This window comes from Salmo salar, chromosome 02, assembly GCF_965601325.2.
Source record: "Salmo salar chromosome 02, fSalSal1, whole genome shotgun sequence".
Taxonomy (NCBI): Eukaryota; Metazoa; Chordata; class Actinopteri; order Salmoniformes; family Salmonidae; genus Salmo; species Salmo salar.
In genome coordinates, this window is record NC_138292.1 from 53,307,880 (window position 1) to 53,327,075 (window position 19,196).

A 19,196-nucleotide genomic window follows, 5' to 3' on the forward strand; every position below is an offset into this window, starting at 1 on the left:
ACACTGGCTCCAACACTCGTCGGATGTGGCAGGGCTTGCAAACTATTACAGACTACAAAGGGAAGCACAGCCAAGAGCTGCCCAGTGACACGAGCCTACCAGATGAGTGAAATTACTTCTATGCTCGCTTCGAGGCAAGTAACACTGAAACATGGATGAGAGCATCAGCTGTTCCGGACGACTGTGATCACGCTCTCCGCAGCCGATGTAAGTAAGACCTTTAAACAGATCAACATTCACAAGGGCGCAGGGCCAGACGGATTACCAGGACGTGTACTCCGAGCATGCGCTGACCAACTGGCAAGTGTCTTCACTGACATTTTCAACCTCTCCCTGTCTGAGCCTGTAATACATGTTTCTAAGGTAACCTGCCTAAATGACTACTGACCCGTAGCACTCACATTTGTAGCCCTGAAGTGCTTTGAAAGGCTGGTCATGGCTCACATCAACACCATTATCGCAGAAACCCTAAAACCACTCAAATTTGCATACCGCCCCAACAGATGACGCAATCTCTACTGCACTCCACACTGTCCTTTCACACCTGGATAAAAGGAACACCTATGTGAGAATGCTATTCTTCGACTACAGCTCAGCATTCAACACCATAGTGCCCTCAAAGCTCATCACTAAGCTAAGGACCCTGGCACTAAACACCTCCCTCTGCAACTGGATCCTGGACTTCCTGACGGGCCGCCCCCAGGTGGTAAGGGTAGGTAACACATCCGCCATGCTGATCCTCAACAACGCGTGCTCAGTCCCCTCCTGTACTCCCTTTTCACTCATGACTGCACGGCCAGGCACGACTCCAACACCATCATTAAGTTTGCCAAAGACACAACAGTGGTAGGCCCGATCACCGACAAGACAGCCTATAGGGAGGAGGTCAGAGACCTGGCCGTGTGGTGCCAGGACAACAACCTCTCCCTCAACGTGATCAAGACAAAGGAGATGATTGGAAAAGGAGGACCCTGCACGCCCCCATTCTCATCAACAGAGCTGTAGTGGAGCAGGTTGAGAGTTTCAAGTTCCTTGCTGTCCACATCACCAAAATAACATGGTCCAAGCACTCGAAGACAGTCATGAAGAGGGCACGACAAAACCTATTCCCCCTCAGGAGACTGAAAAGATTTGGCATGGGTTCTCAGATCCTCAAAAGGTTCTACAGCTGCACCATCAAGAGCATCCTGATGGGTTGCATCACTGCCTGGTATGGCAACTGCTCGGCCTCCGACAGCAAGGCACTAGAGGGCAGTGCCCTCATCACTGGGGCCAAGCTTCCTGCCATCCATGACCTCTATACCAGGTGGTGTCAGAGGAAGGCCCTAAAAATTGTCAAAGACTTCAGCCACCCTAGTCATAGACTGTTCTCTCTGCTACCGCACGGCACATGGTACCGGAGCGACAAGTCTAGGTCCAAGAGGCTTCTAAACAGCTTCTACCCCCAAGCCATAAGACTCCTGAACATCTAATCAAATGGCTACCCAGACTATTTGCATTGCCCCCCCTCCACCCCCTCTTTTACACTGCTGCTACTCTGTTATTATCTATGCATAGTCACATTAATAACTGTTATTTTACTGCTGCTCTTTAATTATTTGTTACTTCTATTTCTTATTTTTGGAGGTCTTTTTCTTAAAACTGCATTGTTGGTTAAGTAAGTATGCATTTCACTGTAAGGTCTAACCCTGTTGTATTCGGCGCATGTGACAAATACAAATGTATTTGATATGTACAGAATGTAGGCCTACTAGGCCATATCTTGGAAGTGTCAAGTCAAGTTCAATGGACACATCAAAATCATTATACAGTGCATAAAACCAATGTCTGTTGACCGAATACTGGCCCATTTGGTTAGCCGCTCGTACAGTGAGCTAGCACAAACTTCTGCATAGACACATCTGCTCTCCACATTCCAAATAGACCCACTGTACAAGACCCACTGTACAAAGCTATGCTAGGGACCAAACCATTGAGATATGGGTCAAACCTATTCTAGGACTGGGCTTACGGCAAATATAAGCATGTTAGTATTAACAGTGAAATGAAAGTGAGATGTGTGGACTCACCTTCAACGTTTTTGCTTCGATCTTCTGCCCAGCAAACATGGACTTCTCGTCAAAGTGCATCGGGAAAGCTCTGGGAGACGAGAACAGACAGTTATTCCGAAGCCAAGACAATATCCCCTCTAATTCACAATCAAAACTGACCACTTGACCTGAAACTCATGACTTCATTTAAGCCCTAGAGTTCAGTAGCGCCAATGATCCTTAAGACTCAATTGGTATTGTGGCCTGGTTGGTCTAGCTGTAATGCTGCAGTCTCTGGCACATGTCTACAGTGTTGGCATAGGTTTGAATCTAGCCTACTGCCTTTTGACACAACTTCTATCGCTCTTCACTGTCACCCTCCTCTCTCACTATCTCTTCTATAAATAGAAAAAAATCACTTAAAAAAAAAGATATGTTAAAAAAAATGTACTAACTTGGTCTCGTTGAAGAACTGCAGCAGTAACTCTTTGGTGGCTCGGTCCTCTTGACGGTCGCCCGTGTACAGGTTGACGAAGGCTCGATCGAAGTAGGGCGCCACCTTGGAGAGGGCGCGCAGCTCGATCAGGTAGAGAAAGTAGAGGTTCTTAAGGCGCCGCGTGCCCTCGCCCTTGGTCTCGGCCGGGTCGAAGCGCTGGCGGAACTCCTGCACATTGGGGCCCCACAGGGACTTGCCCCAGCCCTCTGACGAGAGCAGAGAGAGTGAATAGTGAGGGTTACATCAACGTTGGCACGACTGATGACGTTGGGGTGAAAAACTGGGACCACTGATTTAGAAACCTTTATGAATTGATGTAACGAAGAAGTAAACAAACACTGAATCAGTTATAGAATGATAAAACAGACCCATATGAAAGTATTCCAATACAAGAACACTTACAAAAGTAGAGTAAATATATAGAAAATGCTAAATTGGTTTTACACAAACACCAATACACCACACACATTACTACACCCGCCACCCAAATTGCCATGGTTCGTCATTCAAATTATCATGACTCGAGGGGCTTCTTCTATTCTAAGAATTATAATTCTATGACCATAACGCTGGTGACTGTTTTGACATCTATAGAGAGGAAGTGGTTTGTTTTTCCTACCGGCCAATAGGTACTCTGCACACAGGTGGATGTTTATGCTGCTGTGGAGACCAGAGATGAGCCGGTAGAACACCCTCTTCTCCAAACACAGACCTAGAGGGGAGGAAGGGTCGAAAGAGAGAGAGAGAAAGAGTATGTAGAGGGGTGATGGGAAGAGAGAGAGAGGGGGGAGGGAGAGGGTGAGAGAAAGAGAGGAGAAAACAAGAAAGCTTGAGATATGCACACATGGCACACCCCTAGTTCAGAAATAGTCTGCCATCACTGTGTATGTTGTCAACTCAATGCATTTGAGTGACTAGAGTCCCCTCTCTTGGTCCAGTAAGTGTGTCTGCACATCACGGGACATTCACAACAAAGGCTTATTTCATAGTCTTCTCTATACTAGAGCCAAGGGATGGAACTGTGTATGGTTTCTTTGTAGCCCACCCAAAGAGGTTTCCACCACTATTGTCTGCCTGAACAAAAACAATCTAGAAAAAAGAAACGCACACCTATAAAGGCGAGGTGCTGGCTAGCGGAGTAGAACACTAGAAAATAAAGGAAAGCCGCACACTCTAAGAGCTCAGATGCAAAAATTGAATAACCAACGTTTCGACAGCGAAGCTGTCTTCATCAGGGTATCATCACAAACACTGCGAGATGAGTCATTTATATAGTGTCAAGAGACACACAGGTGTTTGTAATCATGGCCAAGTATGGCCTAATATCATTGGTTAACTCAAATATTTTAAAAAAATGGCATACAAAGAACATACAAAAAGACAAACAAATGGATAGCGTACGATCATAGCATTTGTAGTCTAAAATGTATCTAACAAACAATTACAATGGCAAAATCACAATTATCACAAGAATGGCTTCAGATCAAAGTCTATGTTGAGACCGAAGGGAGCAAGGGTCTTTAAATTAAAGATCCAGGCAGCCTCTCGTTTTAACAATAAATTATCAAGGTCACCCCCTCTCCTCGGGAGGGTGACATGTTCGATGCCAATATAACGCAGAGACGAAATCGGATGGTTTGCTTCCAAAAAGTGGGCCGCAACTGGGTAAGTTAAGTTTTTGCGCCTAATGGTGCTACGGTGCTCTGAGATACGTACTTTTAATTCACGCTTTGTTTTACCCACATAATTTTTACCACAAGGACAAGTTATAAGATAAATAACTGCCTTAGTGGAACACGTAATAACACCTTTAATTGGGATAGATTTCCCTGTTTGGGGGTGTTTGAAGGATCTACATTTATAAGTGCCATTGCATTGAGCACAGCCATTACACTTGTAATTTCCATCCAGTATGGGCGCAAATAGACGTTGTTCAGGAATATCTTGGGGTGGTAAATCAGAGTGTACCAATTGGTCTCAGATTTCTTCCCCGCGAGAATACGACCAGGGGAAGATCAGAAAACACATTAACGAGACTATCATCATATTTCAGAATGTGCCAATGTTTGTGAACGATTCCTTTAATTTGTTCAGAGCACTTTGAATAGTGGGTAGTGAGAACGCAAGAATGCGTCTTTTTGCAAGACTGACCTTGAAAAAGGTCATGTCTCGTTTTGTTTTGAATTTTCTCAATGGCAATATTAATTTACATTTACATTTACATTTTAGTCATTTAGCAGACGCTCTTATCCAGAGCGACTTACAGCAGTGAATGCATACATTTCATCGATTTTTTTTTCTGTGCTGGCCCCCCGTGGGAATCGAACCCACAACCCTGGTGTTGCAAACACCATGCTCTACCAAATGAGCTACAGGGAAGGCTAATTTGATTATTGTTGTAGCCCCTCTCCTTGAACTTATCCTGAGTCTCAGCCATATTTCTGTCGAAATCTGATTGTTTAATACAAATTCTTTTGATTCGACAGAATTGGCTGTAGGGCAAACTATTTTTCAAGGGAAGTGGGTGACAACTATCAGCCCTCAACAAACTGTTACGATCAGTAGGTTTCCTGTAAAGATCAGTGTATAGAACATTATCTTCACACAAGATCAGAAGATCAAGAAAACTGATTTGACGTGTATCAGATTGCATAGTAAATCTCAAATGTTCAGAACAGGAGTTAAGAAAAGCATAAAACGCCTGGAGCAGTTCTGCATCACCCCTCCATAGAACAAAAATATCGTCAATATACCGTTTCCAAATAATGATGTTAGGCAAGAAAACATTTTTGAGAGGGTTGAAAATGGATTGTTTCTCCATGTAACCCACATACAAATTAGCATAGTTAGGAGCCATGGGGGATCCCATAGCAGTACCCGTCGTCTGAATAAAGAAATCATTTAGAAACATGAAATAGTTATGTGTGAGTACTATTTCAGCCAATGTTACAATGCAGGCACTGGAAGGTAGCTCATTAGGGTCACGTTGCAGAAGAAAATGTTCCATGGCTTCAATACCGCCCTCGTGTGGAATATTTGTGTATAACGACTCAACATCAAAAGTAACTAACAAGGTGTTCTCAGGCAGAGGATCAAGAGATTCAATGATAGAGATCATACTGCTGGTGTCCTTTACAAAGGAGGGGAGCTGTTCTGCGAGTGGTCTAATAAAAAAGTCAAAAGTAGATAGAGGGGCCGTTACTGCATCAATGCCCGCTACAATAGGGATGGAACTGTGTATGGTTTCTTTGTAGCCCACCCAAAGAGGTTTCCACCACTATTGTCTGCCTGAACAAAAACACCTTAATGAAGGCATACAAAGAGGGCGCTTTTTTTTGGCATCCTTTTCCCTATATAGTGCACTACTTTTGACCAGAGTCCCCCAAATGTAGTGCGGCACTACATAGGGAATAGAGTGCCATTTGGGACGCACAGGGTGCAACCTGACAGATGTTGAAAACCCATTATACAAGAGAAAAAGTTAGAGAGAGAGAGTGTCTCGGCTGAATTGGTTTGGATGCGAGTGGCTGTTCTGAGTGGTGTGGTTGAGGGGCATTCGATGATGACACGTAACATTCAAGTGATTCTGAAATGGACTAATTAACAAATAACTAAAATAATCCCATTCTTAATTTAGAAGTTTTTACTTGTCCTGTGCCGTCCCATACAGGGAAATGACTATAAAGTGTAACAGTGCTGAACAAAGGTGTGCCACTGCTTCATTCCAAAATATATTGTGTATTTGAAGTGAAAATAATGCTAATTTGAAGAGACTTTTTAAAATAATTTGATGAAATAAAAATACATTTCTAAAACGTTACCTTCCAGCCAGTTGTAGAAGCCTTCGCCTGCACGGATACAAAACGACAATAGGCCTTGTGTCAGTTTGCATTCATTAAAATATATTATAAATAGCACAATTCAATATACATAGATTAACATGCATAGATTCCAACTTACCATCATCATCTCCTCCTATGGGAATGAAAAAAATACAAAAGGGAGAGGAGGACAAAGGCATGTTACACACATACTGTGGGCTATTATTATTATTATTATTATTAATAATAATATTATTATTACAACAACAACACATCCACACACGCACACAAACCCACACAGACTTCTGGAGGGGAAAACTGTACACTATTTACTCCTAAATAACTCAAGTAACACTACAAGGCAAACACGAACAAAAGCCCTGCTATCATTATTACCATCAACGATCTATTACCAGCAGGTAAGCTGATAGAGAGGACATTATCTATTACACAGAAGCTGAATATGCACACACATCTCTGGAAATGATTCTGGAAAACTAGCAATTAATAACAATTTATATCGTTTCTAATTAATATATTGGTTATTAACAATATAACAACTATTATTATAACCTAATAGCGAAATGAAAGCATGTGAATACACAGGGCAAACGGTAAACAAAACTAGCTGTTGGCTTAAGATTGTAAAATACAGGCCACCCTAAGAAGGAAAATGGAGACAAGACAATCCATGATGGTGAATACAGGCTGTAAGCTAGAAGAGTATCCCTTACCTCTGGGCGGAACCAGTGGGTTAAGGGGCCGGTACACTGATCTGGGCCTGCAAACCACAAACAATGGGCAATCAGACACTATACTCTATGGATTTATCAAAATGACATACAGTCAGGTCCATAATTATTGGCACACTTGGTTCGATCCCGGGCTGTATCACAACCGGCTGTGATCGAGAGTCCCATAGGGCGGCGCACAATTGGCCCAGCGTCGTCCTGGTTAGGGTTTTGCCAGTGTAGGCAGTCATTGTAAATAAGAATTTGTTCTTAACTGACTTGCCTAGTTAAATAAAAGGTTAAATAATAAAATAAAGACAAGCAAAAAAACGAGCAAAAAACTATTAAATAAATTATACAAATACTGAGCTATATTGTATGTTAAAAAAAGGGAAATTTTCTTATTTTATACTAACACAATTGGTGATTGGCACGCCTGTTTTTAATAGAATAGCACCCTCTCCTTGCGAGGATAACGGCACTGAACCTCTCTCTAAAATGCTTTGAGATTGGAGAAAACGTTGGGAGGGATCTTAAACCATTCCTCCATACAGAATCTTTCCAGATTATTCTCCTGCTCTTATGGACTGCCCGCTTCAATTCAAATCACAGGATTTCAATGGGGTTCAAGTCTGGAGGCAGATGGCCATTGCAAAATGTTGATTCTGTGGTCAAGTAACCATTTCCTTGTGGATTTTGATTAGTGCTTGTGTTTATAGCCTTGCTGGAAAATCCATTTGAGGTAACCAGGTTTTTGGCAAATGTCCTGGTACTTCGTAAAGTTCATGATGCCGTCAGGACCAGTGGAAGCAAAACAGCCCCATAACATCAACAATTAACCACCATATTTTACCATAGGTATGAGGTACTTTATTGCATATGCTTCCCTTTTTTGATGCCAAACACCCAGCACTGGGGCGTGGCCAAAGAGCTCTATTTTGCTCTTTGCTACCTTCTCCTCCCTCCTGAATCCTCCTCCCCCTCCCCCTCCCTCTCTGCGGATGACTTCTTCAACCATTTTGAAAAGAAGGTTGACGATATCCGATCCTCGTTTGCTAAGTCAAACGACACCGCTGGTCCTGCTCACACTGCCCTACCCTGTGCTTTGACCTCTTTCTCCCCTCTCTCTCCAGATGAAATCTCGCGTCTTGTGACGGCCGGCCGCCCAACAACCTGCCCACTTGACCCTATCCCCTCCTTTCTTCTCCAGACCATTTCCGGAGACCTTCTCCCCTTCCTCACCTCGCTCATCAACTCATCCTTGACCGCTGGCTACGTCCCTTCCGTCTTCAAGAGAGCGAGAGTTGCACCCCTTCTGAAAAAACCTACACTCGATCCCTCCGATGTCAACAACTACAGACCAGTATCCCTTCTTTCTTTTCTCTCCAAAACTCTTGAACGTGCCGTCCTTGGCCAGCTCTCCTGCTATCTCTCTCAGAATGACCTTCTTGATCCTAATCAGTCAGGTTTCAAGACTGGGCATTCAACTGAGACTGCTCTTCTCTGTGTCACGGAGGCTCTCCGCACTGCTAAAGCTAACTCTCTCTCCTCTGCTCTCATCCTTCTAGACCTATCTGCTGCCTTTGATACTGTGAACCATCAGATCCTCCTCTCCACCCTCTCCGAGTTGGGCATCTCCGGCGCGGCCCATGCTTGGATTGCGTCCTACCTGACAGGTCGCTCCTACCAGGTGGCGTGGCGAGAATCTGTCTCCGCACCATGCGCTCTCACCACTGGTGTCCCCCAGGGCTCTGTTCTAGGCCCTCTCCTATTCTCGCTATACACCAAGTCACTTGGCTCTGTCATATCCTCACATGGTCTCTCCTATCATTGCTATGCAGATGACACACAATTAATATTCTCCTTTCCCCCTTCTGATAACCAGGCGGCGAATCGCATCTCTGCATGTCTGTCAGACATATCAGTGTGGATGACGGATCACCACCTCAAGCTGAACCTCGGCAAGACGGAGCTGCTCTTCCTCCCGGGGAAGGACTGCCCGTTCCATGATCTCGCCATCACGGTTGACAACTCCCTTGTGTCCTCCTCCCAGAGTGCTAAGAACCTTGGCGTGATCCTGGACAACACCCTGTCGATCTCCACTAACATCAAGGCGGTGACCCGATCCTGTAGGTTCATGCTCTACAACATTCGCAGAGTACGACCCTGCCTCACACAGGAAGCGCAGGTCCTAATCCAGGCACTTGTCATCTCCCGTCTGGATTACTGCAACTCGCTGTTGGCTGGGCTCCCTGCCTGTGCCATTAAACCCCTACAACTCATCCAGAACGCCGCAGCCCGTCTGGTGTTCAACCTTCCCAAGTTCTCTCACGTCACCCCGCTCCTCCGCTCTCTCCACTGGCTTCCAGTTGAAGCTCGCATCCGCTACAAGACCATGGTGATTGCCTACGGAGCTGTGAAGGGAACGGCACCTCCATACCTTCAGGCTCTGATCAGGCCCTACACCCAAACAAGGGCACTGCGTTCATCCACCTCTGGCCTGCTGGCCCCCCTACCTCTGAGGAAGCACAGTTCCCGCTCAGCCCAGTCAAAACTGTTCGCTGCTCTGACACCCCAATGGTGGAACAAGCTCCCTCACGACGCCAGGACAGCGGAGTCAATCACCACCTTCCGGAGACACCTGAAACCCCACCTCTTTAAGGAATACCTAGGATAGGATAAAGTAATCCTTCTAACCCCCCCCCCCTTAAAAGATTTAGATGCACTATTGTAAAGTGGTTGTTCCACTGGATATCATAAGGTGAATGCACCAATTTGTAAGTCGCTCTGGATAAGAGCGTCTGCTAAATGACTTAAATGTAAATGTAAATTTTCATGTCATCTGACCATAGCTCCACCTAGAGTTTGATAAATGGCATTGTGACTTGGATTGGAACCAGTGCTATGGTCAAATGACATAAAAATAAAGCTCTTTGGCCACACACACCAGTGGTGGTTTTGGAAAACAGAAGCATATGCAGAAAAGTACCTTGTACCTACAGTAAAATATGGGGGTGGATCTTTGATGCACACATGCCAATAATTATGGACCTGACTGTACATCAGACCAGTGAAGAGAGGGAAGAAGCTGAAATATTTCAGCTAGCTACAGATTAGGGAACATGTCGCTTATGTGGTGTGTGTGAGTGGACTGTGAGCGAGTAGGCATGGGATAGATTTAGTTCATCTGTGTGTAAAACTGCATTCACTGTTCCTAGGCCGTCATTGAAAAATAAGAATTTGTTCTTAACTGACTTTCATAGTTAAATAAAGGTAAAATATTTTTTTTTACAAAAGTTTATTTGTGTGTGTGTGTGTGTCTCACTTGAAGCAGTTCTCCTCGTAGATGCTGTTCCACACTCTCCAGGCTGAGGGGCCCTTGTAGCCAGTGTAGCGCTCCGGGTTTAGGAGCAGGTCCACATAGTCTGCATCTGGTGACGTCTCATCTGACAGAAGGTGTGAGAAAGAATGAGAGAACATTGGGATGAATGGATAGATGAATCCCCTTTCACTATTGCGATACACCTTATAAAATGTATCTTGTCAATGTTAAAGGGGTATTTGTTAAAACCTCTTGGGGATAGGGGGCAGTATTTTCACAGCCAGATGAAAAACGTACCCAAATTAAACTGCCTGCTACTCGGGCCAAGGAGGTAGGATATGCATATTATTAGTAGATTTGAATAGAAAACACTCTGAAGTTTCTAAAACTGTTTGAATGATGTCTGTGAGTATAACAAAACTCATATGGCAGGCAAAAACCTGAGAAAATCCAACCAGGAAGTGGGAAATCTGAGGTTGTAGTTTTTTCAAGTGATTGCCTTTACAGTATACAGTGATTTAGGGTTCATTTTGCACTTCCTAAAGCTTCCACTAGATGTCAACAGTCTTTAGAACCTTGTTTGAGGATTCTATGGTGAATTCGAAGGGAATAACAGCCCAAGGAAGTAGGTGTCCCATTATAAGGCATGGGTTCAGTCACGCGCAGAGACTTGGGAGCGAGCTGAGTTCATATTCATTCCTAAAGAGAACGGATAGGTCCGGTTGGAATTTTATTGAAGATACATGTTAAAAACAACCTAAAGATTGATTCTATACATCGTTTGACATGTTTCTACAAACTGTAGTATAACTTCTTTGACTTTTCGTCTGGACTAAGTAAATCCACGTTGTGGATTTGGATAGTGAACCTAACGCGCGAACAAAATGGATGTATTTGGACATAAAGATAAACTTTATCGAACATTTATTGTGGAGCTGGGATTCCTGGGAGTGCATTCTGATGAAGATAATCAAAGGTAAGTGAATATTTATAATGTAATTTCTTAGTTTTATTGACTCAAAGATGGCGGGTTTCTGTTTGCTTGTTGGCGTCTTCTGGGCTGTACTCAGATTATTGCAAATTGTGCTTTCGCCATGAACCTTTTTTGAAATCTGACAAAGCGGTTGCATTTAGGAGAAGTGCATTTAGAATTCGGTGCATAACAATTGTATATTGATCAAAGTTTATGATTAGTATTTCTGTAATATGTGTGCTCGTTCATCGGTAGGTTTGGAGGGAAAACATTTCTGAACATTACGCGCCAATGTAAAATGGGGTTTTTGGATATAAATATGAACTTTATCGAGCAAAACACACATGTATTGTGTAACATGAAGTCCTATGAGTGCCATCTGATGAAGATCATCAAAGGTTAGTGCTTAATTTTAGCTGTATTTCTGGTTTTTGTGACGTCTCTCCTTGCTTGGAAAATGGCTGTGTGGCTTTTCTTGTTTAGGTGGTGTCCTAACATAATCTAATGTTTTGCTTTCGCCGTAAAGCCTTTTTGAAATCGGACAATGTGGTTAGATTAAGGACAATCTTATCTTTAAAATGGTGTATAGTACTTGTATGTGTGAGAAATTTTAGATTTTTGCCGTTTTGAATTTGGCGCTCTGATTTTTCACTGGCTGTTGTCAAATTGATCCCGCTAACGGGATCCACCTGTTAAGGGGTCACTAAAAGGGGAATTTCACTGAATTTCACACATTTGCACACACTGTATACAGATCTTTCTATTGTGTTATTGACTGTACGTTTGTTTATCCCATGTGTTTTTGTCGCACTGCTTTGCTTTATCTTGGCCAGGTCACAGTTGTAAATGAGAACTTGTTCTCAACTGGCCTACCTGGTAAAATAAAGGTGAAATATATATATACATTTTTTAAAATAAGTTTGTCAGATGTTTTCACATCTCGAAAGTGACTGTCAAAGACCAAAATGCATTACTGGCCTGCTACACTACATGCACATTCTTTGCAGACCATGAGAAGCTCCTATTATGTCAGAAGCGTGGCTTCACGAGAGTATTTTGCAATTCCACAGACAATTGCGTAAGATGCTCGATTATGTTCTGGAGGGAGAAGTGTTAGAAAATATTCACTAGCAAAGTCTCCACCTCTCTAAACAGATACTCTCAGACAGTCACAAGCGTTTGCCCATCATAGATTACTGAGAGTATAATTAAGCTTTGGTTAAATTTTCAAGATTCGTTGAGTAGCTCACGCCCGAGAACAATTTATAAAAGTGGTTCTTGCACACTGGCCTAAAGTTCCAGTGTAGCAGGTAAAAAACCTACTGCTTTTGCAACACCCCACTCTAGCACCAATGTTAGAAGAAATACACCAGCCTCAATCCCATATGAATGGAAAAGATAGGCACTGTCTAAAATAAGCATTGAAGTGGAAGAAGAGTGGGCCTTACCATCCAGCTCACAGAAGTGGTCCTGTGCGTCATCGTGCCGGGCCCAGTCCTCAAAGGCCTCTTTACTATAGTTACTATAGGAGAGAGGAGGAGGAAAAGTAATACAGCAACCACTCTCGGACAATGCTTTCATTCATCTGAAATAACCGCCATATTTTGGAATGTTGGTTTAGTGGTTTCTTATCCAAACTGATGCCCATGTATGTATGAGGCCTTTTAGGGAAGTAGCATGCGTGTGCGTGTGCTCTTACCTCAGGGTGCTGTTAATAGCCCCCAGGTCTTGGGCTTGTTCACAATCTACTATGTCCGTGTTGGCGTTGGCCACCTGGGAATACTGGCCACAAGGATACAAAGAGAAAAGACCATTAGCTAGATTAAATAAGATAACTTTAAAGTAAAAATGTGTAGCCTAAGAAAAATCCTACATGTGGGTCGTTCAATTTGATTTCAATCACTTTTTGATGGCACCCCTTGTGATTTGAACAAAACTTTCAATACACATTTGCCCATGGTTACTTTTTGAACCTGAATGCCAAAACAGATAAAGATGCTCAAAGTTTAACCATTTCACATGCTCTCATTACCGGTGTCCCCAAGGGCTCGGTTCTAGGCCCCTTCCTTTTTCCTCTCTATACACCAAGTCACTCGGCTCTATCATATCCTCTTATGGTCTCTCCCATCATTGCTATGCAGAAAACACGCAACTACTTTTTTCATTCCTCCCTTCTGACACCTAGGTGGCGACATACATCTCTGCCTGCCTGGCATATTTTGGATGTCAGTTTAGATGTTAGAGCTGAGAGCTGCTCATCCTCCTGGGGAAGGCCTGACCGCTCCAAGACTACTCAATCACGGTCGACAACTCCACGGTCCCCCTCCTAGGGTGCAAAGAACCTTGGCATTACCCTGGACAACACCCTGTCGTTCTCTGCAAACATCAAAATAGTGACTCACTCCTGCAGGTTTACGCTCTACAACATCTGTAGAGTACAACCTTTCCTTACATAGGAAGTGGAGCAAGTCCTAATCCAGGCCATCGTCCTATCCCGTCTGGACTACTGCAACTGTCTGTTGACTGGGCTCCCAGCTTGTGCCATCCCGTCTGGTGTTCAACCTTCCCAAGTTCTCCCATATCACCCCGCTCCTCCGTAGACATTGGCTTCTAGTCAAAGCTAGCATTCACTACAAGTACCATGGTGCATGCCTATGGAGCACCAAGGGGAACTGCCCCTGCCTAACTTCAGGCTGTGCTCAAATTCTACATCCTAACCCGAGCAGTCTGTTCTGCCACCTCTGGTCTCTTAGCCGTCCCACCCCTACAGGAGGTCAGCTCCTGCTCAGCCCAGTCAAATCTCTTCTCTGTCATGGCATTGGTATTCAAAAATCTAAATCAAACACTTTATGAGAGCCTATGAGCTCATGCTGCGCAACATTTCTATAGGCTTTGCAATTGCGGAAGAAAACGGTTGACAACTCCCTTGTGTCCTCCTCCCAGAGTGCTAAGAACCTTGGCGTGATCCTGGACAACACCCTGTCGTTCTCCACTAACATCAAGGCGGTGACCCGATCCTGTAGGTTCATGCTCTACAACATTCGCAGAGAACGACCCTGCCTCACACAGGAAGCGGCGCAGGTCCTAATCCAGGCACTTGTCATCTCCCGTCTGGATTACTGCAACTCGCTGTTGGCTGGGCTCCCTGCCTGTGCCATTAAACCCCTACAACTCATCCAGAACGCCGCAGCCCGTCTGGTGTTCAACCTTCCCAAGTTCTCTCACGTCACCCCGCTCCTCCGCTCTCTCCACTGGCTTCCAGTTGAAGCTCGCATCCGCTACAAGACCATGGTGATTGCCTACGGAGCTGTGAAGGGAACGGCACCCCCATACCTTCAGGCTCTGATCAGGCCCTACACCCAAACAAGGGCACTGCGTTCATCCACCACTGGCCTGCTGGCCCCCCTACCTCTGAGGAAGCACAGTTCCCGCTCAGCCCAGTCAAAACTGTTCGCTGCTCTGGCACCCCAATGGTGGAACAAGCTCCCTCACGACGCCAGGACAGCGGAGTCAATCACCACCTTCCGGAGACACCTGAAACCCCACCTCTTTAAGGAATACCTAGGATAGGATAAAGTAATCCTTCTAACCCCCCCCCCCCTTAAAAGATTTAGATGCACTATTGTAAAGTGGTTGTTCCACTGGATATCATAAGGTGAATGCACCATTTTGTAAGTCGCTCTGGATAAGAGCGTCTGCTAAATGACTTAAATGTAATGGAAATGTAAAACAGAGTGATGGCCGCTATTAAAAAAGAGAATCCCATCAGTTTTCTATAGGTTAGGCCTACTATATTTATTTCTCTAGGTTAGGCCTACTATATTTATTTCTCTACTTTCCTAATATGCTTATATTTACAACTGGAGAATAGTCTACCTGGCTGGCATGAAAATAAACCACGGAGAAAAGCGTCCTCCATTCACTATTTAAGTGCATAGATGACATGTATTTTTCCCGCTGCCCCCGTTTCGATACAGGTGCATGATAATGGTCCATTCTAAATCAAAACAAATGTCACACATATATAAGACAAGATTAAATCAAGAAAAGTCTGAAGGGTGACAATACTAGCCTATCACTTGTAAATGATGCCCAGCATAAGAAACTGGCTTCTTTTTTACAACTTTTTCTAAACATAGTCGCACACCTCATGTAGCCTAGCCCATAGGCCTATGTTTTAGTAAGGTTTGTATCACAACTAAAGTGGCCAAATAACTTCTTAAAATTAAGCACATTCATCTGCTTTACAAGGCGTGTAGACCCTAACTGGCATACATAAGCAGCGCGTGAGTTTCAAGTTTGGGGAAGATCATTTTCACCATAAAAAGGCACCTTTATAATAAAAGCGTCATATGCATAATCGCATTTGCGGTCACTTTAGATAATGGTGTTTTCCGCTAATGGAACATTCGCGCTTATAGCCTACTACCATGTGCGCATTGCTGCGCCTATAATGTGAAGAAACAGCGTAATAGTTTAGCAACATTTTAAGCTAAACGTTCTGATCTGTTGCGTCAGCCACATTGCATAAATAAGGTGTTTTGATGCTAGTGGTTGTATTAATTTGGGGTCTATCACATCCCACAACTGTCCCAGACTATGTTTGGAATATTTATTTCTGGCACAGAATAGGTCGACTTTTGTACTATGGGGGATAGTAGATTGACATAGGCTAGTGCTTTTGCTGTTCGTTAGGCCTACTCATCTTGTTGGCTAACAAAGTAAATGTGGATAGTTTTTCCAATATGCACCTCGGAATTGGATAAGGACAAGCAGTTGCGTCTCCGATGTGTCCATCTTCATTTGTAGCCTGTGAGAAAGGCCTGATCACGTGACAGAGAGCCATGTGAGTGAGAGGGCTTCCATTGCGCAGCGCACTCAGTGACAAGGGCACAACGCAGCACTCCGGTCCGCAAAAGGCATGGATTATTTTAGGGTGCATTACGGCCCCGCTGTGAAATTCGAGCCATTATCAAGTGCTTGTCAAATTGTGAATGAGAGACTATTGGAGTGTGTACAGCCTACGCAAAAAAAACAAGGCAGAGCTCATGCATGTCAAGCTACTTTTCTCCAATCATCATTAGAATCAAATCACGCAGCCTTACAATGTATTAAAAATCTAAACATATAGGCCAACGTTTGTAGAACAACTAAAGTTACATTTACATTTTAGTCATTTAGCAGACGCTCTTATCCAGAGCGACTTACAGTAGTGAATGCATACATTTCATACATTTTTTCTCCGTACTCTAGTTACATTAATAACTAAATTAAGCTTATAGGAGTACCTATTTCTTTGTTAACCACTCAACACAAAAATAGATGCATGTGCACACTCCCTCAAATCACTGAGACATTTATATTTTATTTAGCTTTGTTGAATTGTATTCTTCATACTATAAAATAATGCTAAATGAACTAGTGTAGCCCACAGCCATTTGGCATAGCCATATCAGGACCAAACATAAGGACAACTCAGAGTATGCTATTCTCTTCAGATCATGCTTCTTTAGACCTGTCCAAAACAAATAATGGATTTATTGTGAAGGTGTAGGCTATATTACATGGATTTATTAGAAGCCAGGAGATGCTAAATGTGTATTTGTTAATAAACAGTCAATTACCGTGAGACCGACAGTTATTTGCTTGACAATCACCGGCTGAAGAAAGTTCATGCCTGCCACAGCCCTAGGTCAGACAGCCAGGGAAGATCAGTCTACGGAGCTCAGGTGAATTTTACAGTATATTAACAATATCAGTGAATGATACAAAGTTAAATCTTGAATTGATGGGTAGACCTACAGTAACTACAGGACAGCAGCTTAAGTTTAAGGCTACAGTCTGGGATTTGGGAATAATGGTCCTTTCAATTACTGAACCATTGATTCTATTCTTGGATAATATAATGCATGAATGGACACCAAGGTAATTATTTTTCATGCCTCATTTTAGGAGGATCAGATGGTGACAGGGGTATCAGCAGGGTCAGGCAGCCAGGGAACTGCATTTTTGCAGTTGCAACACTTTATTCTCTCTGTGTAGCAAACACTGGACCAGCCAGATGCTATTTTAAGGCAGTCTGACAAACGTCCAAAGTTGATTTCAAACTGTATCAAGGCTTTTCCCGATGACACAAAACATGTAAAACAAAAATGTGAGGAAAACCTGGTAGAAGCTATTGATGATGGTGATGAATGGATACAGATGTGTTTGGATGCCCAGTCATGTTCATATCATCTTGCACATCAAATACTGCAGTTTAAGGCCATTCATAGAACAAAGTATATGCCAGTGAAACTGAATTACATGCACTCAGAAATGTCATTCCTCTGCTGGAGGTGTAAAACACAAAAGGAGACATATTTGCATATGTTATGGTCTTTTACTTAACTGACTTGTTAAATAAAGGTTAAGAACAAATTATTATTTACGATGATGGCCTACACCGGCCAAACCCGGACGACGCTGCACCGCCCTATGGGACTCCCAAGCATTTGTAGCGGCTAAGAAATGTATTGCCATTAATTGGAAGGTTAGTTATCCTACCACAAGTCTAAAAAGCTCGTTTCTGACCACTTCTACCATGGACAAATATGTATGTATTAAAAGTTTTGTTAAAATCAAAAAGGATGCAGTCAAAAGGTGATTGAAATCAAATGGAACGACCCATCTTTGTTATCAATTACGCTAGGCTAAATCCATCATATAGGGCTCCCTACTCTGTATACTTCAACTCGAGCTCTTCACACACTGTCTGCAATAGGATTCAACTTTTTAAATAGAAAGTCAGTCAAGAAAAAAAATACCAGAGGGGCTAAAAAAAATTGGTTAAGCTAACGCCACATGCAACGAAGCATAAAAAGCTAAATAAACAACTCTGATGTGCAGTCAGCTAATGTTTCGTCATGACCTCACACACAAGCACCTGCTGTGCTTCTTCCTGTGGCATGGCTACGTCACCAGCCACATAGCATCTCTAGCCAGCACATGCCCCTCTGTGCCTTCAGCTGTGAGAGAGCATCACCACAGCGCTAACTGCGAATTTAATCAGCCTTTTGCCTCACACGTCTCCAGTAGCACACTTAGCGCTAACCCCTAACACTGGAGGGCGATGTGACAAAAATCCTCACACAACAGACCACACAATAAGGAACCAGAGGCCTCGGGAAGTCAAGCCAGATGTGGCTAATAAACTACTGAAAAGTTTTGAAGAGCTGTCTGGCTTAACGCTGTTGGTCGAAAATCTATGAGATGTGGCTGATTTCATTAAAGTTGAAAAACAAACCTTGCCCTGCACATAATGTAGCCTATAGCCATGTAACTACCCCTAGCTCAACCGATGTGTCCAAACATAACCTTTTCCCATTAACTAAAGATAGAGCAGGATTTGACCTTGCCTGCCAATCAGTCCTGATAACCAACAAACACTAGTGGGTCATTACAAGACAAACAAAAGGCACTACGCCAGGGTCGTGTTCATTAGTGTACACTGTAACAAAACACTTTGCAGAAGAGAACAAAAACAAGCATTTGTAATTGGACAAAAATCAGATAGTACCCACCTGTTTCACTCCTCCTCATGCCTACTGAACACGACCCAAGCGTTTTCCAACAATCATGTCTCTCGCTTCCCCCCCCACTATAATAAATATCCAACTATAATACATTCTTCGAACAATACATTTACACAGTATTATCTGTTTAACTTACTCCTTTGCCCTAATTCTTTTAAAACATAGTAAGTACACCCCTGTTTCTTTGCCATATTGCATGAAAATCGAGAGTGCATATGGTACATTCTCTTTCCTTTCATTTTAATGTGT

General features: G+C 43.4%; 1 protein-coding gene across 2 annotated transcripts in view; it reads right to left on the reverse strand.

Annotated features, from left to right (window-relative positions):
* Positions 1-19,196, reverse strand: part of LOC106586106 (ERO1-like protein beta) — a 35,265-nt gene that overhangs the window by 5,288 nt on the left and 10,781 nt on the right. For both annotated transcript variants that reach the window (XM_014172973.3, XM_014172982.3), the window contains exons 5-13: positions 13,073-13,155; positions 12,822-12,895; positions 10,404-10,524; positions 7,082-7,128; positions 6,487-6,501; positions 6,348-6,374; positions 3,146-3,238; positions 2,486-2,732; positions 2,070-2,139 (exon numbers count right to left, since the gene is read on the reverse strand). In XM_014172973.3, the coding sequence (XP_014028448.3) occupies positions 2,070-2,139; positions 2,486-2,732; positions 3,146-3,238; positions 6,348-6,374; positions 6,487-6,501; positions 7,082-7,128; positions 10,404-10,524; positions 12,822-12,895; positions 13,073-13,155 (777 nt within the window). The remainder of the gene's footprint in view (positions 1-2,069; positions 2,140-2,485; positions 2,733-3,145; positions 3,239-6,347; positions 6,375-6,486; positions 6,502-7,081; positions 7,129-10,403; positions 10,525-12,821; positions 12,896-13,072; positions 13,156-19,196) is intronic.